General features: G+C 38.1%; 1 protein-coding gene across 1 annotated transcript in view; it reads left to right on the forward strand.

Moving 5' to 3' along the window:
* FBXO16 (F-box protein 16) overlaps positions 1-24260 on the forward strand; it is a 56587-nt gene that overhangs the window by 6514 nt on the left and 25813 nt on the right. The window contains exons 3-5 of the mRNA XM_058801525.1: positions 4179-4214; positions 21831-22037; positions 22895-23059. Of these exons, the coding sequence (XP_058657508.1) occupies positions 4179-4214; positions 21831-22037; positions 22895-23059 (408 nt within the window). The remainder of the gene's footprint in view (positions 1-4178; positions 4215-21830; positions 22038-22894; positions 23060-24260) is intronic.

A 24260-nucleotide genomic window follows, 5' to 3' on the forward strand; every position in this document is an offset into this window, starting at 1 on the left:
CGCCTGGAGAGGCAGAACTTTGGGAGAGCCTCCGCTCAGATGCGTCTCCAAGAACGCCGCAAACAAATCCGCCGTCGGTCTTTGATCAAAAACCACAAACAGCTCCCTCCTCCTCCTCCTCCTCCTCCTCCTCCTCCTCCTGCCCGGAATCCTCCAACCCAAACCTCACATCTCTGACTACTCATCACTTCCTTGGGGCAAATCCTTTTTTTTTCCAAATTCAGCTCGTTGGGGTTTTTGGGGTGTTTTTCCAACGCAAATAAAGCGAATAATGACTGTCAAGGCTCAAATAAAAGAACTGTAATTTTGCAGCCCTCACCAGAGACTCTCGTGCTGGGAGGGACAGAGCTGGAGCTGTCACCATCAGCCCTGACAATGTCCCTCCCTGCAGGAACCAGCTCAGAGCGAGAGTTCTGCAGCTCGTAACGACCCAGCAGCGCCTTTTCCCGTTTCATCGCCGTTTGATAAGCCCGGCTCTTTTCCTCCTCCTCCTCCTCCTCTTTGATCGGTGTGCTGGAAAAATCCCTTCCAGCATCCCCTCCCTCCCCGGGTCACCATCGCAAAGGCGGAAGGCGGGGCTGTGGTGGTGGGGAGCCGCGTGTTGGGGCTTTGGGGTCCGGCTCGCCACGGAGAAAGGTCAGGATCAGAAATCCTCCTCTGGATTTTGATCCCGATCCTCCCCGCTGGGAGCCGTCGCCGCAAAGCGGCCGAGGAACAAGGGCTGCTCCTGCCAGCCCCTCCCTGAAGGGTTTGAGGAGTGGGGATTGGATCCCGCAGGGTTTCAGGCGCTCAGGATTAATGGGGTTTGTGAATTAACCAGGTGGGAAGTTCGGCTTTTGGGGCAGCTCCCTCCCATCGCTGCGGGGCCAGGAGAGAGGAATTGCCATGGAGCCAGGCTGGGAGAGTTTGGAGGGATCACCTGGAGAAGGGAGGGATCCAGGGAGAGCTCAGAGCCCTTCCAGGAGATGGAAATGCTCACCTGGAGAGGAGAAGGATCCAGGGAGAGCTCAGAGCCCTTCCAGGAGCTGGAAATGCTCACCTGGAGAAGGGACGGAGACTCAGAACTCTCCCAGGAGCTTTGGATTTTCACCTGGACCCTCAGAGACCTTCCAGGAGCTGGAAATGTTCACCTGGAGAAAAGAAAGAACCTCAGAGCCCTTCCAGGAGCTGGAAATGTTCACCTGGAGAAGAGAAGGACATTCAGAGCCCCTTGAGGAGCTTTGGGTGCTCACCTGGACCCTCAGAGCCCTTCCAGGAGCTGGGAATGTTCACCTGGAGAGGAAAAGGATCCAGGGAGAGCTCAGAGCCCCTTCCAGGGGGGCTAAAGGTTGGACCCAGGCCTGGTTTAGGCAGGAATCAGGCAGGAAAAACCTGGATTGTTGCAATTCCTGATCTCCTTCCCATGCTGGTGCTGGGTCTGGTGTGTTGGAGCTGAGCTGGTCCGTGCCGGGGGTTTGTCCTGGACAAGTTTGGGGTTGGGAAGCTCAGGGAGCCAGGAGAGAGCTGGGAGAGCTGGGAATGTTCACCTGGATCAGGGAAGGATCGTCAGAGCCATTCCAGGAGCTCTGAGAGTTCACCTGGAGAGGAGAAGGATCCAGGGAGAGCTCAGAGCCCTTCCAGGAGCTGGGAATGCTCACCTGGGGAAAAGAAAGACCCTCGGAATCCTTCCAGGAGCTTTGGATTTTCACCTGGACCCTCAGAGCCCTTCCAGGAGCTGGGAATGTTCACCTGGAGAAGAGAAGGACCCTCAGAGCCATTCCAGGAGCTGGGGGTGCTCACCTGGATCAGGGAAGGCTCCAGGGAGAGCTCAGAGCCCCTTGCAGGCCCTGAAGGGGCTCCAGGAGAGCTGGAGAGGGACTGGGGACAGGGCATGGAGGGACAGGACCCGGGGAATGGCTCCCACTGGGAATAGTGAGGTTTAGGTGGGATCTTGGACAGGAATTCGTGGCTGGGAGGGTTGGGAGCCCCTGGGGTTCCCCGGGAGGCTGTGGCTGTGGCTGTGGCTGTGGCTGTGCCTGTGGCTGTGCCTGTGGCTGTGGCTGTGGCTGTGGCTGAGGCTGTGCCTGTGCCTGTGCCTGTGCCTGTGGCTGAGGCTGTGCCTGTGCCTGTGGCTGTGCCTGTGCCTGTGGCTGTGCCTGTGCCTGTGCCTGTGCCTGTGCCTGTGCCTGTGCCTGTGCCCGTGGCTGTGGCTGTGGCTGTGCCTGTGGCTGTGCCTGTGCCTGTGGCTGTGCCTGTGCCTGTGCCTGTGGCTGAGGCTGTGGCTGTGCCTGTGGCTGTGGCTGTGCCTGTGGCTGTGCCTGTGCCTGTGCCTGTGCCTGTGCCTGTGGCTGTGCCTGTGCCTGTGCCTGTGCCTGTGCCTGTGCCTGTGCCTGTGCCTGTGGCTGTGCCTGTGGCTGAGGCTGAGGCTGTGGCTGTGGCTGTGCCTGTGGCTGTGCCTGTGCCTGTGGCTGTGCCTGTGCCTGTGGCTGAGGCTGTGGCTGTGGCTGTGGCTGTGCCTGTGGCTGAGGCTGTGGCTGAGGCTGTGCCTGTGGCTGAGGCTGTGCCTGTGCCTGTGCCTGCGCCTGTGCCTGTGCCTGTGCCTGTGCCTGTGCCTGTGCCTGTGCCTGTGCCTGTGCCTGTGGCTGTGGCTGTGGCTGTGCCTGTGCCTGTGGCTGTGCCTGTGGCTGAGGCCGCGGCCTCCCAGCCCAGGACATTTTATGGAAAGGACCCCGGAGCTCACCCCGGGGCAGCCCCGGCACCGCCCGCGGCCCCGACGGCTCCGAGCCCGCCCGGGCCGGACGGGGACACGGCCGGGGAGGGACACGGAGCCGGGGCGGGTACGGGAAACGGGCAAACATCCAAAGCAACCCACTCATGGAACAAATCAGCCTAAAATATGGAGACATCAAATCAGAAAAATGGATTGATCGGATAAATCCATCGAAAATATGGAAATATCCAAATCAACAAATATGGATTTATGGAATAAATCAATATAAAACATGGAAATATCCGTAGAAATAAATACATGGAGTTCTGGAATAAATGTATCTAAAATATGGAAATATCCAAATCAACAAATATGGATTTATAGAATAAATCAATATAAAACATGGAAATATCCATAGAAATAAATACATGGAGTTCTGGAATAAATGTATCTAAAATATGGAAATATCCAAATCAACAAATATGGATTTATAGAATAAATCAATATAAAACATGGAAATATCCGTAAAAATAAATACATGGAGTTCTGGAATAAATGCATCTAAAATATGGAAATATCCAAATCAACAAATATGGATTTATGGAAAAAATCCATATAAAATATGGAAACATCCAAATCAATAAAAATGGATTTATGGAATAAATCCACATAAAATATGGAAATATACAAACCAATAGAAATGGATTTATGGAAAAAAAACCATATAAAATATGGAAATATCCAAATCAATAGAAATGGATTTATGGAATAAATCCACATAAAATATGGAGATATCCAAATCAATAAAAATGGATTTATGGAATAAATCCATATAAAATATGGAAATACCCAAATCAATAGAAATGGATTTATGGAAAAAAAACCATATAAAATATGGAAATATCCAAATCAATAAAAATGGATTGATCGGATAAATCCATATAAAACCATGGAAATATCCATATAAATAAATAAATGGATTTATGGAATAAGTCCATCTAAAATATGGAAATATCCAAATCAATAAAAATGGATTTATGGAAAAATCCATATATAAAATATGGAAATATCCAAATCAATAGAAATGGATTTATGGAAAAAATCCATATAAAATATGGAAATATCCAAATCAATAAAAATGGATTGATTGGATAAATCCATCTAAAATATGGAAATATTCAAATCAATAAATTTATATAATAAATCCATCTAAAATATGGAAATATCCAAATCAATATAAATGGATTTATGGAAAAAATTCATATAAAATATGGAAATATCCAAATCAATAGAAATGGATTTATGGAAAAATCAATATATAAAATATGGAAACATCCAAATCAATAAAAATGGATTGATCCATAATTTTTCCCAAACCATCCTTCCATTGATATTTTATTTTCTTTTTCCAGCTGAATTTCCCTCAGCACGCACTGATCCCACTCTAAAAACTCAATTTTCTTTTTTTCCTCTTTTCTGTGTTTTACAGGTCTTTGAAGAAAGAAGAGCCCTGCTTGGGAAATGGGTAAATTCTCTCATTTTCTCTTTAAAGAAATGTTTTCCACGGGCAGATTTTGGAAGTGAGCCGGAGTTTATCCCATGGGAATTTAAATTTAAAATTTCCTCTGTGGGAAAAGGGATTGGCGTTCCCTGATGCGACCGCTCCGCTTTTGAGCAAAGGTGGCCAAAAAAATTCCCTCATTTCCCACATTCTGCAAGGCTTGAATCGGGAAATCAAATTCCATCCTTGGAATGAGATTAAATGAGATTAAAAAACGCCATTAAAAAATGTCTGGGAGGTCTTCACAGGAGATTCTGGATGCTCAGATGCTTCCATGGCCTTTTGGGGCAAAAATCAGCAAAAAATGAAATTTTATCCACCGAGGGCACGCAGAGATTGGATTGGGTTGGAACTCATCGTTCTTTGCGCTCAATAATTCACTCATTAAATTATTTTTTTGCGTCTCTGATGGTCTTTACAGGCAAATATTTTGATTTTTAGGATTATTTGTAGGAAATATAAATGTCCTTGTCTTCACAGGAAATAATCTGTCAATAATTTGTCGTGTTTTGATAAGAAGGAATTTTAGGGAAATGAAATAATGGAGGGGTTGTTGTTCAAAAATCAGCTTTTAATGGGACGGGCAGCAAGCGGAAAACATAAAAATCATCTCTTGGAGATTGCTGGGTGTCTGAAAATGCCAAAATCGGGGAAAACCTCCCTGCAGTCGCTCTCACGAGTGCTGGACATTCTGGGAATGAAAGGGAGGAAACTCAGGGAGCTCCTGGGGGATTTTCCGTCGCCTTCTCCAAGAGAAATTGGGAAATTTCAAACGGAACTCGAAATTTCAAATGGAATTCAAAACTTCAAGTGGAAGTAAAAATTTCAAACAGAATTCAAAATTTCAAATGGGAATCGAAATTTCAAATGGGAATCAAAAGGTCAAATGGATTTCAAAGTTTCAAAGGGAATTTGAAATTTCAAACTGAATTCAGAATCTCAAACAGAATTTGAAACTTCAAATGGAATTCAAAATTTCAAACGGAATTCGAAATTTCAAATGGAATTCAAAATTTTCAAATGGAATTTAAAAGTTCAAAAGGAATTCAAAATTTTCAAATGGAATTTAAAATCTCAAATGGAGTTCAAAATTTCAAACGGAATTCAAAATCTCAAATGGAATTCGAAATTCCAAATGGAATTCAAAATTTCAAGCGGAATTCAAAATTCCAAATGGAATTTGAAATTTCAAACGGATTTCAAAATTTCAAATGGAATTCGAAATTTCAAACGGAATTCGAAATTTCAAACAGAATTCAAAATTTCAAATGAAATTCAAAATGTCAAATGGAAATCGAAATTCCAAACGGAATTCAAAATTCCAAACAGAATTCAAAACGTCAAATGGAAATAAAAATTTAAAATGGATTTCAAAATCTCAAATGGAATTCAAAACTTCAAACGGAATTTGAAATTTCAAATGGATTTCGAAATTCCAAACGGGAATTCAAAATTTAAAACGGAATTTAAAATTCCAAACGGAATTCAAAATTTCAAACGGAATTTAAAATTCCAAACGGAATTCAAAATTTCAAACGCAATTCGAAATTTCAAACGGAATTCAAAATTCCAAAAGAAATTCAAAATTTTAAACGGAATTCGAAATTTCAAACGGAATTCAAAATTCCAAACGGAATTTAAAATTCCAAACGGAATTCGAATTTTCAAACGGAATTCAAAATTTCAAACGGAATTCAAAATTTCAAACGGAATTCGAAATTTCAAATGGGAATTCAAAACTCCAAAGGGAATTCAAAATTTCAAATGGTAATTCAAAATTTCAAATGGTAATTCAAAATTCAAAAAGGAATTCAAAATTTCAAATGGGAATTCAAAATTCAAAAAGGAATTCAAAATTTCAAATGGGAATTCAAAATTCAAAAAGTAATTCAAAATTCCAAACGGAATTTAAAATTCCAAATGGAATTCAAAATTTCAAATGGAAATCAAAATTTCAAATGAAATTCAAAATTTCAAATGGAATTCAAAATTTCAAACGGAATTTAAAATTCCAAACGGAATTCGAAATTTCAAATGGGAATTCAAAACTCCAAAAGGAATCAAAAATTTCAAACAGAATTCAAAATTCAAATGGTAATTCAAAATTCAAAAAGGAATTCAAAATTTCAAATGGGAATTCAAAATTCCAAAAGTAATTCAAAATTCCAAACGGAATTTAAAATTCCAAACGGAATTCAAAATTTCAAATGGAAATCAAAATTTCAAACGGAATTCAAAATTTCAAACGGAATTCAAAATTTCAAACGGAATTTAAAATTCCAAACGGAATTCGAAATTTCAAACGGAATTCGAAATTTCAAATGGGAATCAAAAACTCCAAAAGGAATCAAAAATTTCAAACAGAATTCAAAATTTCAAACGGAATTCGAAATTTCAAATGGGAATTCAAAACTCCAAAAGGAATCAAAAATTTCGATCAGAGTTCAAAATTTCAAACGGGAATCCAAATTTCAGCGGCAATTCCAAATGTCAGCTTTTGAAAGGAGCTGCCGCCGCCGGGGTTTCCTGGCTGGGGTCGCTCTCGGGGCAGCTCCAGGGATTTCCCAGACCGGGAGGGTGAAACCTCTCCCAACTCCGGTTCCGCGTTTTCGGGATATCCAGGGGATGGAACAGAGGGAAAATCCTCGTTCCACGTCTGGGCTCAAAACTGCACGAGCTCCGCCAGCCCGGATGATCCCGGATCGGGGCTGCGGGTGAGGCCGGGCTTGGAGGGCTCTCCTGAATTTTACAATTTTAGGGGCTTTCCTGAATTTTACAATTTTAGGGGCTCTCCTGAATTTTAGAATATTAGGGGTTTTCCTGAATTTTAGGGGTTTTCCTGAATTTTAGAATTTTAGGGGTTTTCCTGAATTTTAGAATTTATGGGGCTTTCCTAAATTTTAGAATTTTAGGGGCTCTCCTGAATTTTAGAATTTTAGGGGCTTTCCTGAATTTTAGAATTTTAGGGGCTTTCCTGAATTTTAGGGGTTTTCCTGAATTTTACAATTTTAGGGGTTTTCCTGAATTTTAGAATTTTTGGGGCTTTCCTGAATTTTAGAATTTTAGGGGCTTTCCTGAATTTTAGGGGTTTTCCTGAATTTTAGAATTTTAGGGGCTTTTCTGAATTTTAGGGGTTTTCCTGAATTTTACAATTTTAGGGGTTTTCCTGAATTTTAGAATTTTAGGGGCTTTCCTAAATTTTAGAATTTTAGGGGTTTTCCTGAATTTTAGAATTTTAGGGGCTCTCCTGAATTTTAGAATATTAAGGGCTTTCATGAATTTTAGGGGCTTTCCTAAATTTTAGAATTTTAGGGGCTTTCCTGAATTTTAGGGGTTTTCCTGAATTTTAGAATTTTAGGGGCTTTCCTGAATTTTAGGGGTTTTCCTGAATTTTACAATTTTAGGGGTTTTCCTGAATTTTAGAATTTTTGGGGCTTTCCTGAATTTTAGAATTTTAGGGGCTTTCCTGAATTTTAGGGGTTTTCCTGAATTTTAGAATTTTAGGGGCTTTCCTAAATTTTAGAATTTTAGGGGCTCTCCTGAATTTTAGAATTTTAGGGGCTTTCCTGAATTTTAGAATTTTAGGGGCTTTCCTGAATTTTAGGGGTTTTCCTGAATTTTACAATTTTAGGGGTTTTCCTGAATTTTAGAATTTTTGGGGCTTTCCTGAATTTTAGAATTTTAGGGGCTTTCCTGAATTTTAGGGGTTTTCCTGAATTTTAGAATTTTAGGGGCTTTTCTGAATTTTAGGGGTTTTCCTGAATTTTACAATTTTAGGGGTTTTCCTGAATTTTAGAATTTTAGGGGCTTTCCTAAATTTTAGAATTTTAGGGGTTTTCCTGAATTTTAGAATTTTAGGGGCTCTCCTGAATTTTAGAATATTAAGGGCTTTCATGAATTTTAGGGGCTTTCCTAAATTTTAGAATTTTAGGGGCTTTCCTGAATTTTAGGGGTTTTCCTGAATTTTAGAATTTTAGGGGCTTTCCTGAATTTTAGGGGTTTTCCTGAATTTTACAATTTTAGGGGTTTTCCTGAATTTTAGAATTTTTGGGGCTTTCCTGAATTTTAGAATTTTAGGGGCTTTCCTGAATTTTAGGGGTTTTCCTGAATTTTAGAATTTTAGGGGCTTTCCTAAATTTTAGAATTTTAGGGGTTTTCCTGAATTTTAGAATTTTAGGGGCTTTCCTGAATTTTAGAATTTTAGGGGCTTTCCTGAATTTTAGGGGTTTTCCTGAATTTTACAATTTTAGGGGTTTTCCTGAATTTTAGAATTTTAGGGGCTTTCCTGAATTTTAGAATATTAAGGGCTTTCCTGAATTTTAGGGGTTTTCCTGAATTTTAGAATATTAGGGGCTTTCCTGAATTTTAGGGGTTTTCCTGAATTTTAGAATTTATGGGGCTTTCCTAAATTTTAGAATTTTAGGGTTTTTCCTGAATTTTAGAACTTTAGGGGCTTTCCTGAATTTTAGAATATTAGGGGCTTTCCTGAATTTTAGGGGTTTTCCTGAATTTTAGAATTTTAGGGGCTTTCCTGAATTGTAGAATTTTAGGGGCTTTTCTGAATTTTAGGGGTTTTCCTGAATTTTACAATTTTAGGGGTTTTCCTGAATTTTAGAATTTTAGGGGCTCTCCTGAATTTTAGAATTTTAGGGGTTTTCCTGAATTTTAGAAATTTTTAGGGGGTTTAGAAATCAGGTTGGAAAGGGGATAAAGGAGAGGGAAAAGCGCTGCTGAAAGAGCGACACCAAGAATTTCACATTTCAGAGAAGGTGAGGGTGCAGCAGCTCTGCAGAAAAAATCATGGGCGTGAGGGTGGATCACAAACTGGGTGTCTGAAAAAAGGGAAATATCCCAGAGTCGTTCCCAGTTCTGCTCCCTGCATTTTGAGAGGTGTGAAAACAAATTTTAATGAATCACAGAAATGTCCAAAATGAAAAAGGGAATGATCTGATCCTCACGTTGTGGTTATGGAGGCACAGGAGCAAAATCCAGAGAATTCCCTGCTGGAACAGCTTTGTTTGGTTTTCCAAATAAAGTTTGGATTAAAGTTGGGATTTTTATTTATTTAATTGTTTATTTAACCCTTGCTGATTTTACTTGCATGCATCCAGCGATTTCCATTTTTATTTTGTTGGGTATTTTTTGGTGCCACAGGACATCCTTGATGTCTCCCCCAGGATTTCCATTTTTATTTTGTTTTTTTTTTTGGTGCCACAGGCCATCTTTGGTGTCTCCCCCAGGATTTCCATTTTTATTTTGTCATATTTTTTGGTGCCATTGGACATCTGTGATGTCTCTCCCAGGATTTCCATTTTTATTTTGTTATTTTTTTTTTGGTGCCACAGGCCATCTTTGGTGTCTCCCCCAGGATTTCCATTTTTATTTTGTTGGGTATTTTTTGGTGCCACAGGACATCCTTGATGTCTCCCCCAGGATTTCCATTTTTATTTTGTTATTTTTTTTTTTTGGTGCCACAGGACATCTTTGGTGTCTCCCCCAGGATTTCCATTTTTATTTTGTTATTGTTTTTGGTGCCACAGGACATCTTTGGTGTCTCCCCCAGGATTTCCATTTTTATTTTGTTTTATTTTTTGGTGCCACAGGACATCTTTGGTGTCTCCCCCAGGATTTCCATTTTTATTTTGGTTGTTTTTGGTGCCACGGGACATCTGTGATGTCTCCCCCAGGGTGTTGTGGTGCACAAAACCCAGGTGGAGGAGCGAGGAATGAGGTGACCTGAAGGGATTTGATTTCTGTGTCTGTGCACCTGACAGGAGGCTGCAAACAGGAAAAATCCTTTTTATTCCCTTTTTCCAGGGAATCGAGGACAGGAGAGGAGGGAGCAGAGCCAGGGGAGGGTCGGGTTGGACATCAGCAGGGATTTGTCCATGGAAAGGGAGGGCGGGGAGCTCTGGAGTCCCCAGGGAGGGGCTGCACGTGGCTCTGGGCTGGTGACAGGTGGGCATCGGTCACTGGTGGGACTTGGAGGTCTTGGAGGTGTTTTCCCACCCAAACAATTCTGTGATTCTGTGTTTTTCCTCTTATTGTTTTATTTTTCCTCGTGTCCCCTCTCTGTGTGGCACTGAGCCCTCCCAGGTGAGGGACACCCCTGCAGGGTGGTGGGGCTGCTCAGGGAGCTCTGGAGTCCCCAGGGAAGGGCTGCACGTGGCTCTGGGCTGGTGACAGGTGGGCATCGGTCACAGGTGGGACTTGGTGGTCTTGGGGGTCTTTTCCACCCTAAATAATTCTGTGATTCTGTGATTTAACCTCTTGTTTTTCCTGTGTCACCTCCCAGATCAGCCCCACCGCCCTGCAGGGGTGTCTCTCACCTGGGAGGGCTCAGTGCCACACAGAGAGGGGACACGAGGACAAACAAGAGGTTCAATCACAGAATCAGAATTATTTGGGTTGGAAAAGACCTCCCAGACCATCAAATCCCACCTGGGACTGATCCCCACCTTGTGGTGGGGCTGCTCAGGGAGCTCTGGAGTCCCCAGGGAGGGGCTGGACGTGGCTCTGGGCTGGTGACAGGTGGGCATCGGTCACAGGTGGGACTTGGTGGACTTGGAGGTCTTTTCCCACCCAAATAATTCTGTGATTCTGTGTTTTTCCTCTTGTTTGTCCTCGTGTCCCCTCTCTGTGTGGCACTGAGCCCTCCCAGGTGAGAGACACCCCTGCAGGGTGGTGGGGCGGATCTGGGAGGTGACACAGGGAAAACAAGAGGTTAAATCACAGAATCACAGAATTATTTAGGGTGGAAAAGACCCCCAAGACCACCAAGTCCCACCAGTGACCGATGCCCACCTGTCACCAGCCCAGAGCCACGTCCAGCCCCTCCCTGGGGACTCCAGAGCTCCCTGAGCAGCCCCACCACCCTGCAGGGGTGTCCCTCACCTGGGAGGGCTCAGTGCCACACAGAGAGGGGACACGAGGAATAACCAGAGGTTCAATCACAGAATTATTTCGGTGGGAAATGGGAAAAGACCTCCCAGACCATCAAATCCCACCTGGGACTGATCCCCACCTTGTGGTGGGGCTGCTCAGGGAGCTCTGGAGTCCCCAGGGAGGGGCTGGACGTGGCTCTGGGCTGGTGACAGGTGGGCATCGGTCCCAGGTGGGACTTGGTGGTCTTGGGGGTCTTTTCCCACCCAAATAATTCTGTGATTTAACCTCTTGTTTCTCCTTGTGTCTCAAAACTCTTTGAGGCTTAGCTACAAGCAGGAAGTTCCTGCCAAGAAGCAACATCCTCAAAGCTTTAATTCAAACGCTCCTAAATCAACCTCAGACTTATAAAGGTTAATTGTGAACAAAGGACAGGTTCAAAGCCTTCCTCCATGCGTTATTTTTCTCAGTTATTGTTAGAAATTGTATTTATAACTGTCCCAGGGTCGGTTTGCACACATGTCACAATCACAAACCCACACATGGCCTGATGAACCTGACACCAGACACAGCTTGGTGAGCACAGGGCCTCCCCCTGATGCCAGCCTGGTTATTTGTGTGTGTGCACTCAGGGGTTAATTGCAAACCTGGTCTGAAAATTTTCAAAGTTTCATAGTAATGAAATGGTTATAAAAATATGAATGCAATGAGAGTAATGATAAATTGGACAATTTGAATTAGGACAATGTGAGACAATAAAAGAAAGAGTTATGGATGTCTGGGTAACTTTTTCAAGCCTGAAAAAGGACACACATTAACAAAGGAGTAACCCTTAGAAACAATAATCTATTGCATATTCATTCACCTCATCCATGATGCATCAATTCCATTCAAACACAGGATTCTGTCTGCTCATCCTCAGCTTCTTCCTCTGAATCCTGACAGCGCCTTCGAGGTGGGAAGAAGTTCATTTCTGCTGATAATGGAGCAAAAATCTTTCTAACAATGGAGCACCCAAATCTTTCTTTTTCTCGGAAAGATTCAGGTGTGCTGGGGCTGCTCTCTCGCTGTGAGTCCTCCACAGCACGGTCTCTATTTGAACATTTTGTTATAACCTAAACCTGTATTTGCCCCACTGCTTAGGAGAATGAATCCAGCATTACTGCCTAACACAACACACGTAATAAAAATTCGAATGTTTGCCAAAAGCCATTAATAAAACACAGACATTTCTCACAAAAGCAGCCCGGCACGGGCCGATGTCACCCAATGCCGGTGACATTGTTCAGGGCAGGGCCCCGAGAGGGGAAAAGCTGCGGGCAGAGCGAAGCGGAGGCGCGGGGGAATCCGGTGCGACCGGTCCGACCGGCGGCGGCGGCAATCCCCGCCGGGGCAGCGTCCGCGGGAAGCGCCGGAGCGGGGACGGGGACCCGTCCGTGCTGGGAAAGAGAGAAAACCAATTCATCGTCAGGGATGGCTCTAAGGAGCTGACACAGAAATTTATCGTGCTGGAAAAGAGACAAAACCAATTCATTGTCAGGGATGGCTCTAAGGAGCTCACACAGAAATTTATCCGACTGGAAAAGAGACAAAACCAATTCATGATCAGGGATGGTTCTAAAGAGCTGACACAGAAATTTATCCGACTGGAAAAGAGACAAAACCAATTCATTGTCAGGGATGGTTCTAAGGAGCTCACACAGAGGAAAAGAGACAAAACCAATTCATGATCAGGGATGGTTCTAAAGAGCTCACACAGAAATTTATCCGACTGGAAAAGAGACAAAACCAATTCATGATCAGGGATGGTTCTAAGGAGCTGACACAGAAATTTATCTGACTGGACAAGAGACAAAACTAATTCAGGATCAGGGATGGCTCTAAGGAGCTCACACAGAAATTTATCCAACTGGAAAAGAGACAAAACCAATTCATGATCAGGGATGGTTCTCAGGAGCTCACACAGAAATTTATCCAACTGGAAAAGAGACAAAACCAATTCATGATCAGGGATGGTTCCAAGGAGCTCACACAGAGGAAAAGAGACAAAACCAATTCACGATCAGGGATGGTTCTCAGGAGCTGACACAGAAATTTTTCCGACTGGAAAAGAGACAAAACCAATTCACGATCAGGGATGGTTGTGAGGAGCTCACACAGAGGAAAAGAGACAAAACCAATTCACGATCAGGGATGGTTGTGAGGAGCTCACACAGAGGAAAAGAGACAAAACCAATTCATGATCAGGGATGGTTCTCAGGAGCTGACACAGAAATTTATCCGTGCTGGAAAAGGGACAGAACCAATTCACGATCAGGGATGGTTCCAAGGAGCTCACACAGAGGAAAAGAGACAAAACCAATTCATTGTCAGGGATGGTTCTCAGGAGCTCACACAGAAATTTATCGTGCTGGAAAAGAGACAAAACCAATTCATGATCAGGGATGGTTCTCAGGAGCTGACACAGAAATTTATCCGTGCTGGAAAAGAGACAAAACCAATTCATGATCAGGGATGGTTCCAAGGAGCTCACACAGAGGAAAAGAGACAAAACCAATTCATGATCAGGGATGGTTCTCAGGAGCTCACACAGAAATTTTTCCGACTGGAAAAGAGACAAAACCAATTCACGATCAGGGATGGTTGTGAGGAGCTCACACAGAGGAAAAGAGACAAAACCAATTCACGATCAGGGATGGTTCTCAGGAGCTGACACAGAAATTTATCCGTGCTGGAAAAGGGACAGAACCAATTCATGATCAGGGATGGTTCTAAGGAGCTCACACAGAGGAAAAGAGACAAAACCAATTCACGATCAGGGATGGTTCCAAGGAGCTGACACAGAAATTTTTCCGACTGGAAAAGGGCCAAAGGTTCGGAATTGACCCCTGAGCGCCGCGGGCGGGCAGGAAATGCGCTGCGCAGAGGGGCTGCCCAGCAAACAGAGCGAAAGCGAATCTGCGTTTCCAATCCGCGTTTGGAACTCTGATCCGAATGTCAGTCCCACAGGGAACAGAAGGGACACTGCGCATTGAACTGCTTAGTGACACATCCGAATCAATATATTCCATGGATTTATGTATAAAAAACTATAAATTTACCTATATTTTTATATATTTGGATTATATATAAATATATATAAATAATATATATTCATATATATTTATATATAAATAATATAATATATAGTATATATATTTTTATATACACAATATATATAAAATATACATACACTATATATATTGTATATATATATAGTGTTTATATATATACATATATATATTGTTTATATAAAAATATATAAAAATATATATGTTTATATTAAAAACACTATATATATTTATAGTGTTTATATATAAATATAATATATATTCACACTATACATTTATAAAAATTAATAAAACACCATATATTTACCCACTATACATTTATAAAAATATTAAAATTTATACATTTTAATATGTAAAAATAAATAATATATATAAAAAATAAACAATATATATATTGTGTATATATATAGTGTTTATATATAAACACATATACATAGTGTTTATATATAAATATATATAAATATATATGTTTATATTAAAAACACTATATATATTTATAGTGTTTATATATAAATATTATATATATTCACACTATAAATTTATAAAAATTAATAAAACCCCATACATTTACCCATTATAAAATTTATAAAAAATATTAAAATTTATACATTTTAATATATAAAAATAAATAATATCTATAAAAATAAACAATATATATATTGTGTATATGTGCATATATATAGTGTTACGATATAAACACATATATCTAGTGTTTATATATATAAATATATATAAATAAATATCTGTTTATATATATAAACACTATATATATTTATAGTATTCATATATAAAAATAATATATATTCACACTATACATTTATAAAAATTAATAAAACCCCATACATTCACCCACTACAAAAATAGTAAAATTTATTCATTTTAATATGTAAAAATGAATAATATATATAAAAAATAAGCAATATATATATTGTGTATATATATCGTCTTTATATGTAAATTTTAATATGTAAAAAGTAAATAATATATAAAAAAACCGAATATATATATAGTATATATATATAGTGTTCATATATATAAACACACATATATAGTGTTTATATATATAAATATATATAAAGATATATGTTTATATATAAACACTATATATATTTATAGTGTTTATATATAAATATAATATATATATACGCTAAAAATTAACAAAGCCCCATACATTCACCCACTATAAATTTATAAAAAATATTAAAATTTATACATTTTAATATATAAAAATAAATAATATTTATAAAAAATAAGCAATATATATATTGTGTATATGTATATATAGTGTTTATATATTTAAACACATACATATAGTGTTTATATATAAAAATATACATATAAATATATATCTGTTTATATATATAAACACTATATATATTTATAGGGTTTATATATAAATATAATATATATTCACACTATACATTTAAAAAAATTAATAAAACCCCATACATTTACCCATTATAAATTTATAAAAAATATTAAAATTTATACATTTTAATATATAAAAATAAATAATATCTATAAAAATAAACAATATATATATTGTTAATATGTGTATATATATATAGTGTTTATATATATATATAGTGTGTATATATCTAGTGTTTATATATATAAATATATATAAATAAATATATGTCTATATATATAAACACTATATATATTTATAGTGTTTATATATAAATATAATATATATTCACACTGTAAATTTATAAAAATTAATAAAATCCCATACATTTACCCACTATAAATTTATTAAAAATATTAAAATTTGTTCATTTTAATATATAAAAATAAACAATATATATATTGTGTATATATGTATATATATAGTGTTTATATATATAAACACATACATATAGTGTTTATATATAAAAATATACATATAAATATATATCTATATATATAAACACCATATATATCTATAGTGTGGATATATAAATATAATATATATTCACACTATACATTTATAAAAATTAATAAAAACCCATACATTTACCCACTCTAAATTTATAGAAAATATTAAAATTTATGCATTTTTATATGTAAAAAGTAAATAATATATACAAAACCCCCAATATATATATAGTATATATATATAGTGTTCATATATATAAATACATATATATCGTGTTTATATATATAAATATATATAAATAAATATCTGTTTATATATAAAAACACTCTATATATTTATAGTGTTTATATATAAATATAATATATATTCACACTATACATTTATAAAAACTAATAAAGCCCCATACATTTACCCACTATAAATTTAGAAAAAATATTAAAATTAATACATTTTAATAAATAAAAATAAATAATATATACAAAATTAACAATATATATATTGTGTATATATATAGTGCTTATATATAAACACATATACATAGTCTTTATATATAAATATATAAAAATATATCTATGTTTATATATAAAACCACTATATATATTTATAGTGTTTATATATAAATATAACATATAAGCACACTATAGATTTATAAAAATAATAAAACCCCATACATTTACCCACTATAAATTTATAAAAATATTAAAATTTATACATTTTAATATGTGAAAAGTAAATAATATATATTAAAAACCCCAATATATATAGTGTATATATATAGTGTTCATACAAATAAACACATACATAGTGTTTATATAAAAATATATGAATATATATGTTTATATATTTAAACACTATATATATTTATAGTGTTAATATATAAATATAATATATATTCACACTATAAATTTATAAAAATTAACAAAGCCCCATACATTTACCCACTAAAAATTTCTAAAAAATATTAAAATTTATACATTTTAATAAATAAAAATAAATAATATATACAAAATTAACAATATATATATTGTGTATATATATAGTGCTTATATATAAACACATATACATAGTCTTTATATATAAATATATAAAAATATATCTATGTTTATATATAAAAACACTATATATATTTATAGTGTTTATATATAAATATAATATATATTCACACTATACATTTATAAAAATTAATAAAGCCCCATACATTTACCCACTACTAAATTTATAAAAATATTAAAATTTATTTTTAATATATAAAATAGATATATATAAATAAACAATATATATATTGTATATATATATATAGTGTTTATATATATAAACACATATATAGTGTTCATATATAAACACATATATAAACATGTATCTGTTTATCTATTTAAACACTATATATATTTATAGTGTTAATATATAAATATAATATATATTCACACTATAAATTTTTAAAAATAATAAAACCCCATACATTTACCCACTATAAATTTATAAAAATATTAAAATTTATACATTTTAACATATAAAAATAAATAATATATATAAAAATAAACAATATAGATACTGTGCATATATATATATTTATCAGTGGAATTTATCAGCACAAATTCGTGATCAGGGATGGTTTTGAGGAGCTCACACAGAAATTTATCAGCACAAATTCATGATCAGGGATGTTTTGAAGGAGCTCACACAGAAATTTATCAGCACAAATTCCTTATCAGGGATGGTTTTATGGAGCTCACACAGAAATTTATCAGCACAAATTCCTTATCAGCGATGGTTTTATGGAGCTCACACAGAAATTTTCAGCACAAATTCCTTATCAGCGATGGTTTTATGGAGCTCACACAGAAATTTATCAGCACAAATTCCTTATCAGGGTTGGTTTTATGGAGCTCACACAGAAATTTATCAGCACAAATTCCTGATCAGGGATGGTTTTAGCGATCAGGAACGGGGTGGGATCAATGATGGGCAGCAGAAGTTTTCCCCCTTCGTGTGGCAGAGAAAATCTTCATTTCAAGGGGTTTTAAAGCTTTGATTTCACGCCAAGGGCGAGGAGGGGACAGGCAGAAGCTCCTCTGGTTCCTCTTTGATTTTATTCCCAGGGAACATTTCTCAATCCTAAATCCCCAGGTCCTCCTTCAGTTTTCCCTTAACACCCTGCCAATCATTAGAATTCAAAATTATATAAAAACCAGGGATTTTATAAAAGGGAATATTCCTAAATTCACGGTGTCTGAAAATACAAGGAGCTTTCTTCTGGTAGTTATGATATTTCTTGAAAAATCTTTTTTTAAAGATTTTTTTCCTCTTGAGAAGCTGAGAAGCCTCAAGAACAAAATGTAAACATTAATTATTTGTTGCTGTGGGATGCAGCAGGTGCATGTGTGATTGGGTTTATGTTGCTGTTTTTAATTAATGGCCAATCACAGTCAGTCACAAACGTTCGGGTTTTTGATTATTTTTTATTTATTTATTTTTATTTTTAGCTAGCTTGTGATGAAATCTTTTATTCTTTTAGTATAGTTTTAATATAATACATATTATAAAATAATAAATTAAGGATTCTGAAACACGGAGTCAACATTCTCACCTCTTCCCTCATCCTGGGGCCCCTGAGAACACCGTCCCATTTTTTATGTGGGTTTTAATCTCCCCAGAATGTCAGGAATCCAATCCCACACTCTCTTCATTCCGACCTTCCTGAAGGTCTTGCAGAGGAGTTGGTGAGAAGGAGAAGGAGAATTTGCTCCCTGGAGTTTGTTCTCCAGCACTGGAATTCATCCAAGGGAAAATAAATTAATAAATAAATGAGGAGTTCTTCAAAAATGATCAGGAAAGAAAATGCTTCTCAATTAAATTCATCAGCACCGTGCATTTTAAACTATTATTCTGCCAGTTCTCCATTCCAGCAGAGGTTTGGGGTGGGGAGGAAGCAGAGAAAAAAAAAAAAATCTGCATTTCTAATTCTGTTCTTAATTTCATTCTGACAGGGAAAAGAAGGGACGCTGGACATTAAACTATTTATTTACCCAGAGTGATTAAAAGAAAACATTGGGAGAGCATTTTTTTCTTATTTCTCAAAATAATAAATTTCTAGTTCTATTTCTAGCTATATCCATATTTATATTTACATTTATATTCATATCCATAGTTATAGTTATAGTTATATTTATAGGTATAGTTATATTGACCCTTTTTTATTATGTTAATCCATTTATATTATTATATTATTTATTATCAGCTATATTTTATTATATTATAATATATTATTATATAAACTATCATGATATGACATGACATATTATATTATATTATATTATATTATATTATATTATATTATATTATATTACTGTTATATTAATCCAGTTATATTAATCCATTTTTAAATCTTATATTTATTCTCTCTTTGAGTTTAAAACTCTTCAATGTTGGAACTTTGGATATTGAGAATTTTACATTTTCGGTGCTGACAGGCACTGACCCCCAAAAGAACAACCGTGCATTTGACCTGAGGGCATGGAGAAAAATCCAAAATTAAATTCTAGAAACTGGGTGTGGAGTTTGAATAGAAATGTGTACATCACATGGTGGGAAACTTATAATTTAAAGTTTTAGAATATAGTAATATATTTAAAGCAAAATAGAGGGTTTAGGGTGGAAACAAATCCTTCTTCATGGGTTTGGGTGGTATTGTGTAATTAGAGAAAAAACTGCATTGCAGGCCACAGGGAGTTGGCTATTAAGTTAAAAGTAAAAATAATTTAAGCATCATTTCTTAATTAAACAGTTTACCCTTAAAAAGCTTTGTAGAGAGAGATCTACAGCTCCATTTTTAGTTTGTTAAAGCATAGTGCTGTAGAACTCCCAGTTTGTGAGAGTGTAACATAAATAAGAACTAATAAACATCTGAGTCTGAACAGAAAATACCATCTGACACATTTGATACTGACCTTAACAAAAAAAAAAAAAAAAAAAAAAAAAAAAAGAATAATTTTTAAAAAAAAATCCACATTTCCCCTTGTCCCTTCTCCACACACTCTGGTAAGACAGGATGGAGCCAAATCCACGTTTCCCCTCAGGAAAAGCCTCTCCAGCCATCCCTCCCTTCCCACTGGGAATTCCTGCTGCTCCTGCCCGTGGCCACCACCCATCCCAGGGCTGTTCCTCCCTGCTGCTGCCGGGGCTGCAGCTTTGGAGCCAGACTGGAGCCATTGGAGGCATTTGTGGGGACGATTTGAGTCATTTGTGGGGACACTTTGGGCAATTTGTGGGGGCTGAGGTTGTCTCCTCCCAGGAGATGGCTGCTGACAGGTCCTTGTGTCACTCCCGCCCTGTTTGTCCAGCTCTGCAAAGCTTCCCTCAATTCCTCCCACACGGATTCTATCCCTGAGGAGTCAACCCTCCTCTTTAGGTACCTGCCATCAGCTGTAGAAAAATCTTGGTGACTCTGCTGCCATTGTGGATTTTTCATCGTTTGGTTTCCCTCTGTGCCGCTCCTCATAGCCCGTGTGGGAGGATTGTGAGGGAAAAATACTTCACAAATTGTGAGGCACTCTGAGATTGCAGCACTGAGGGCTGTGGAGGTGTCAGGGGAGAAGGAACCAGCAATGGATTCATCACTGGGGCCTGTTCAAATGAGTAAAAACCCATCTGAGTCTCCTCTTTTCCATGAGGGAAGCTGGCCCCAGGAGCATGAGTTAGTCCTGGCCTAGGCCGTCCTGGATCCTTTCAGGATTAGAAAGTGTCAGAGAAGGAATCGGCAATGAATTCACCATTGGGGCCTGCTCAGATGGGGGTTTTTACCTCATTTCCATGAGGGAAGTCAGTCCCATGTGTTAGTCCTGGAGCACAGGAGCCTAGGTCATTCTGGATCCTTTGAGGATTAGAAAGTGTCAGAGAAGGAATCATCAATGCATTCATTATTGAGGCCTGCTCCTGTAAAAACCCATCTGAGTCTCCCTCTTTCAATGAGGGAAACCAAGGCTCAGAGTGGGTCCCAGGAGAATGAGTTAATCCTGGCCTAGGCTGTCCTGGATCTTTTGAGGATTAGGAAGCATCAGGGGAGAAAAAATCAGCAATGCATTAATCATTGGTGCCTGCTCATATGAGTAAAAACCCATCTGAGTCTCCTCATTTCTATGAGGGAAGCCAGTCCCAGGAGCGTGAGTGAGTCCTGGCCTAAGCTGTTCTGGAGCCTCTCAGGATTAGGAAGTGTCAGGGGAGAAGGAACCAGAGATCAGTTCATTAGTGGGACCTGCTCAAATGAGTAAAAATCCATCTGAGTTTCCTCTTTTCCATGAGGGAAGCCAAGTCTCAGAGCTGGTCCCAGGAGCATGAGTTAATCCTGGCCTAGGCTGTCATGGATCCTTTGAGGATTAGAAAGTATCAGGGAAGAAGGAATCAGCAATGGATTAATTATTGAGGCCTGCTCCTGTAAAAACCCATCTGAGTCTCCTCCTTTCTGTGAGGGAAGCCGGTCCCAGGAGTGTGAGTTAATCCTGGCCCAGGCCATCCTGGATCCTTTGAGGATTAGAAATCATTCTGTGGCTTCAGAGTTTCTTTCATGCAGCCTCTCCATTTGTTCCCAGTGCTCTGTTCCCTCAGAGTGAGTCACCACAAGCTGCTGCTGCTGCTGCTGCTCCTGTGCTTTCCCTCACCTCATTTTATTTTGAGAAGCTGAATTTCTGGTTTGTCTGCACCTGAAACTCCTCTTCTTATTTTTTTTCCCTTCAGTTTGACAAATGGACAGATGGCCAGAGGAGGAGGATCCTGGTGGACCTGCTGGAACGCTGCTCCCTGTCCCAGCAGAAATTTTGTGCCAAGCAGCTCCAGGCCCGAGTCCCCACAGAGGCCGCGGATTTTACCACGAGGCTCCCTCGAGTCCTGTCCCTGTACATCTTCTCCTTCTTGGATCCACGGAGCCTCTGTCGATGTGCACAGGTAGAAAAAGCCAGCACCCGCCTGGGCTTCAAAAAGCCAGGACAAAGCAGTTAAAAAACAAAAAATAACCAGGAAAAAACTGATTTTTGGTGAAGGCTTAGATGAATGTTTACTGATGATCGTTCCTCAGATCCTAAATTAAGACAGATTGGCCAAGATTCATGGAATTGATGAGTAATTTCAAATTCTTCTAAAGCATTTTAAAAGTGGCATTTTCAAGGCTGATTATTCCCAGAAAGAAAGCCTGGTACTTCCTGAAAATCACATTCCTCTAAAATACCTTGCACTGTGTGCAGAGCCCTTAATTCTTTGAGAGATTTTGGCTTGTGCTTTTGCAAAGAACAACACTTGATCCTGTAAGGAAAACAGATCCTTTAAAATGCCTGAAGGTGAAGTGTTGGATGTGGAGAAGCAGAAAATTCCAGATGGGCTTTGGAGCAAAATGATTAAGACTCCAAAAATCTGAAATGCTGTGAGATGCTGCCCAAAGTGGTTTTAAATTAAAAAGTCAGTTTTCAGTGACATTATTACTGTGCTAATGTAATATTCCATGTTATTTAAAAATATATAATAACCTCAGGATGGCTAAGCCTTGCTTTAGGAACTTCAGCGTTTTATGTGGGTACAACTCAAACTCTCCATGACAACAGATCAGAAAATTCCTTAGAATCACTGAATATCTTGAGTTGGAAGGACCCCACATCATGAAGGCCTTGAAAGGTGTAAATGCTTTAATCAAAGGTTTAAATGGAGCATTAGCAGCACAAAATAATTGAATTTATTTAAGATTATGTGAGAATTCTATCCAAAATCCTGGGATGCTTTAAACCCCAAAGTGGCTGGGAATTCCTTCACAGGTGAGCTGGCACTGGAAGTACCTGTCAGAGCTGGACCAGCTGTGGATGCTGAAGTGCCTGCGTTTCGGGTGGCTCCTCAACTTCTGCCCCACGCCCTTCGAGCAGGGGGTGTGGAAAAAACACTACATCCAGATGGTGAGGGAGCTGCGCCTCACCCGGCCCAAGGTACTGCTGCCCTCAGCGCCAGCTCCCAGAATTTCCACTTTCTGAACTGATTTAGTGCCCATTGTTGATTTCTGTCCTCTGCCTCTGTCTTGGGATTGAAGCGCTCCAGATTTTATTTCGTGTTAAGACTGAAATGTTTATTTTTTTATTTTCTGTGTTGCAGTCTTACAAGCAGTGAGCTCTGCAGTGTTTAACAAGCTACAAAATGGCTGACTGTCGTTCTCCACAGTCTTTTGAGGCTAAACTATCCAATTAAGGAATAACATCTAAATTATTTTCACTTTTAAACCCATAATCACTCAAATTCCACAATGTGGACTTTGCTGTCCAATTACAAAGAACCACCCAAACCCCTGGAGAAGAAGAAGCTGAAGAAGAGGATCAGCCACCACCCTAAACCCTCCATCTTGTTCATATATATTTCTATATTCTAAAGCCCCAAACTCTTGAGTTTTCCACCCTGTGATATTACTGCTCTAGTGACCTACTGGTGCTTTAGCATCCATTCTCTGACTTCTTTACTCTGCCTCTGTCTTGGGATTGAAGCACTCCAGATTTTATTTCCTGTTCAGACTGAAATGTTTATTTTTTATTATCTGAGTTGCAGCCTCACAAGCAGTGAGCTCTGCAGTGTTTTGCTAACAAGCTACAACATGGCTCACTGTCTTTCTCTACAAGGTCCTTTGAGGCTAAACTATCAAAACAAGGAATGACACCTAAATTGTTTGCTGTTTTAACCCAATAATCACTCAAATTCCACAATGTGGACTTTGCTGTCCAATTATAAAATACCACCCAAACCCCTGGAGAAGAAGGATCAGCCACCACCTTAAAACCTCCATCTTGTTTATATATATATATATATATATATATATATATATATATATATATATATTTATATATTTATATATTTCTATATTTCTATATTTCTATATTTCTATATTTCTATATTTCTATATTTCTATATTTCTATATTTCTATATTTCTATATTTCTATATTTCTATATTTCTATATTTCTATATTTCTATATTCTAAAACCCCAAATTCTTAAGTTTTCCACCACGTGATATTACACACTTCTATTCAAACTCCTCAGCCCATAATCCCTATAATGTTCAATGTATATAATTTTATAATTCAATTCAATTTCTATAATTCAATTTTGGAAGCGTTCTCCACAGCCTCAGGTCAAATAAAGTG

The sequence above is a fragment of the Ammospiza caudacuta genome, chromosome 3, assembly GCF_027887145.1.
Source record: "Ammospiza caudacuta isolate bAmmCau1 chromosome 3, bAmmCau1.pri, whole genome shotgun sequence".
Classification (NCBI taxonomy): domain Eukaryota; kingdom Metazoa; phylum Chordata; class Aves; order Passeriformes; family Passerellidae; genus Ammospiza; species Ammospiza caudacuta.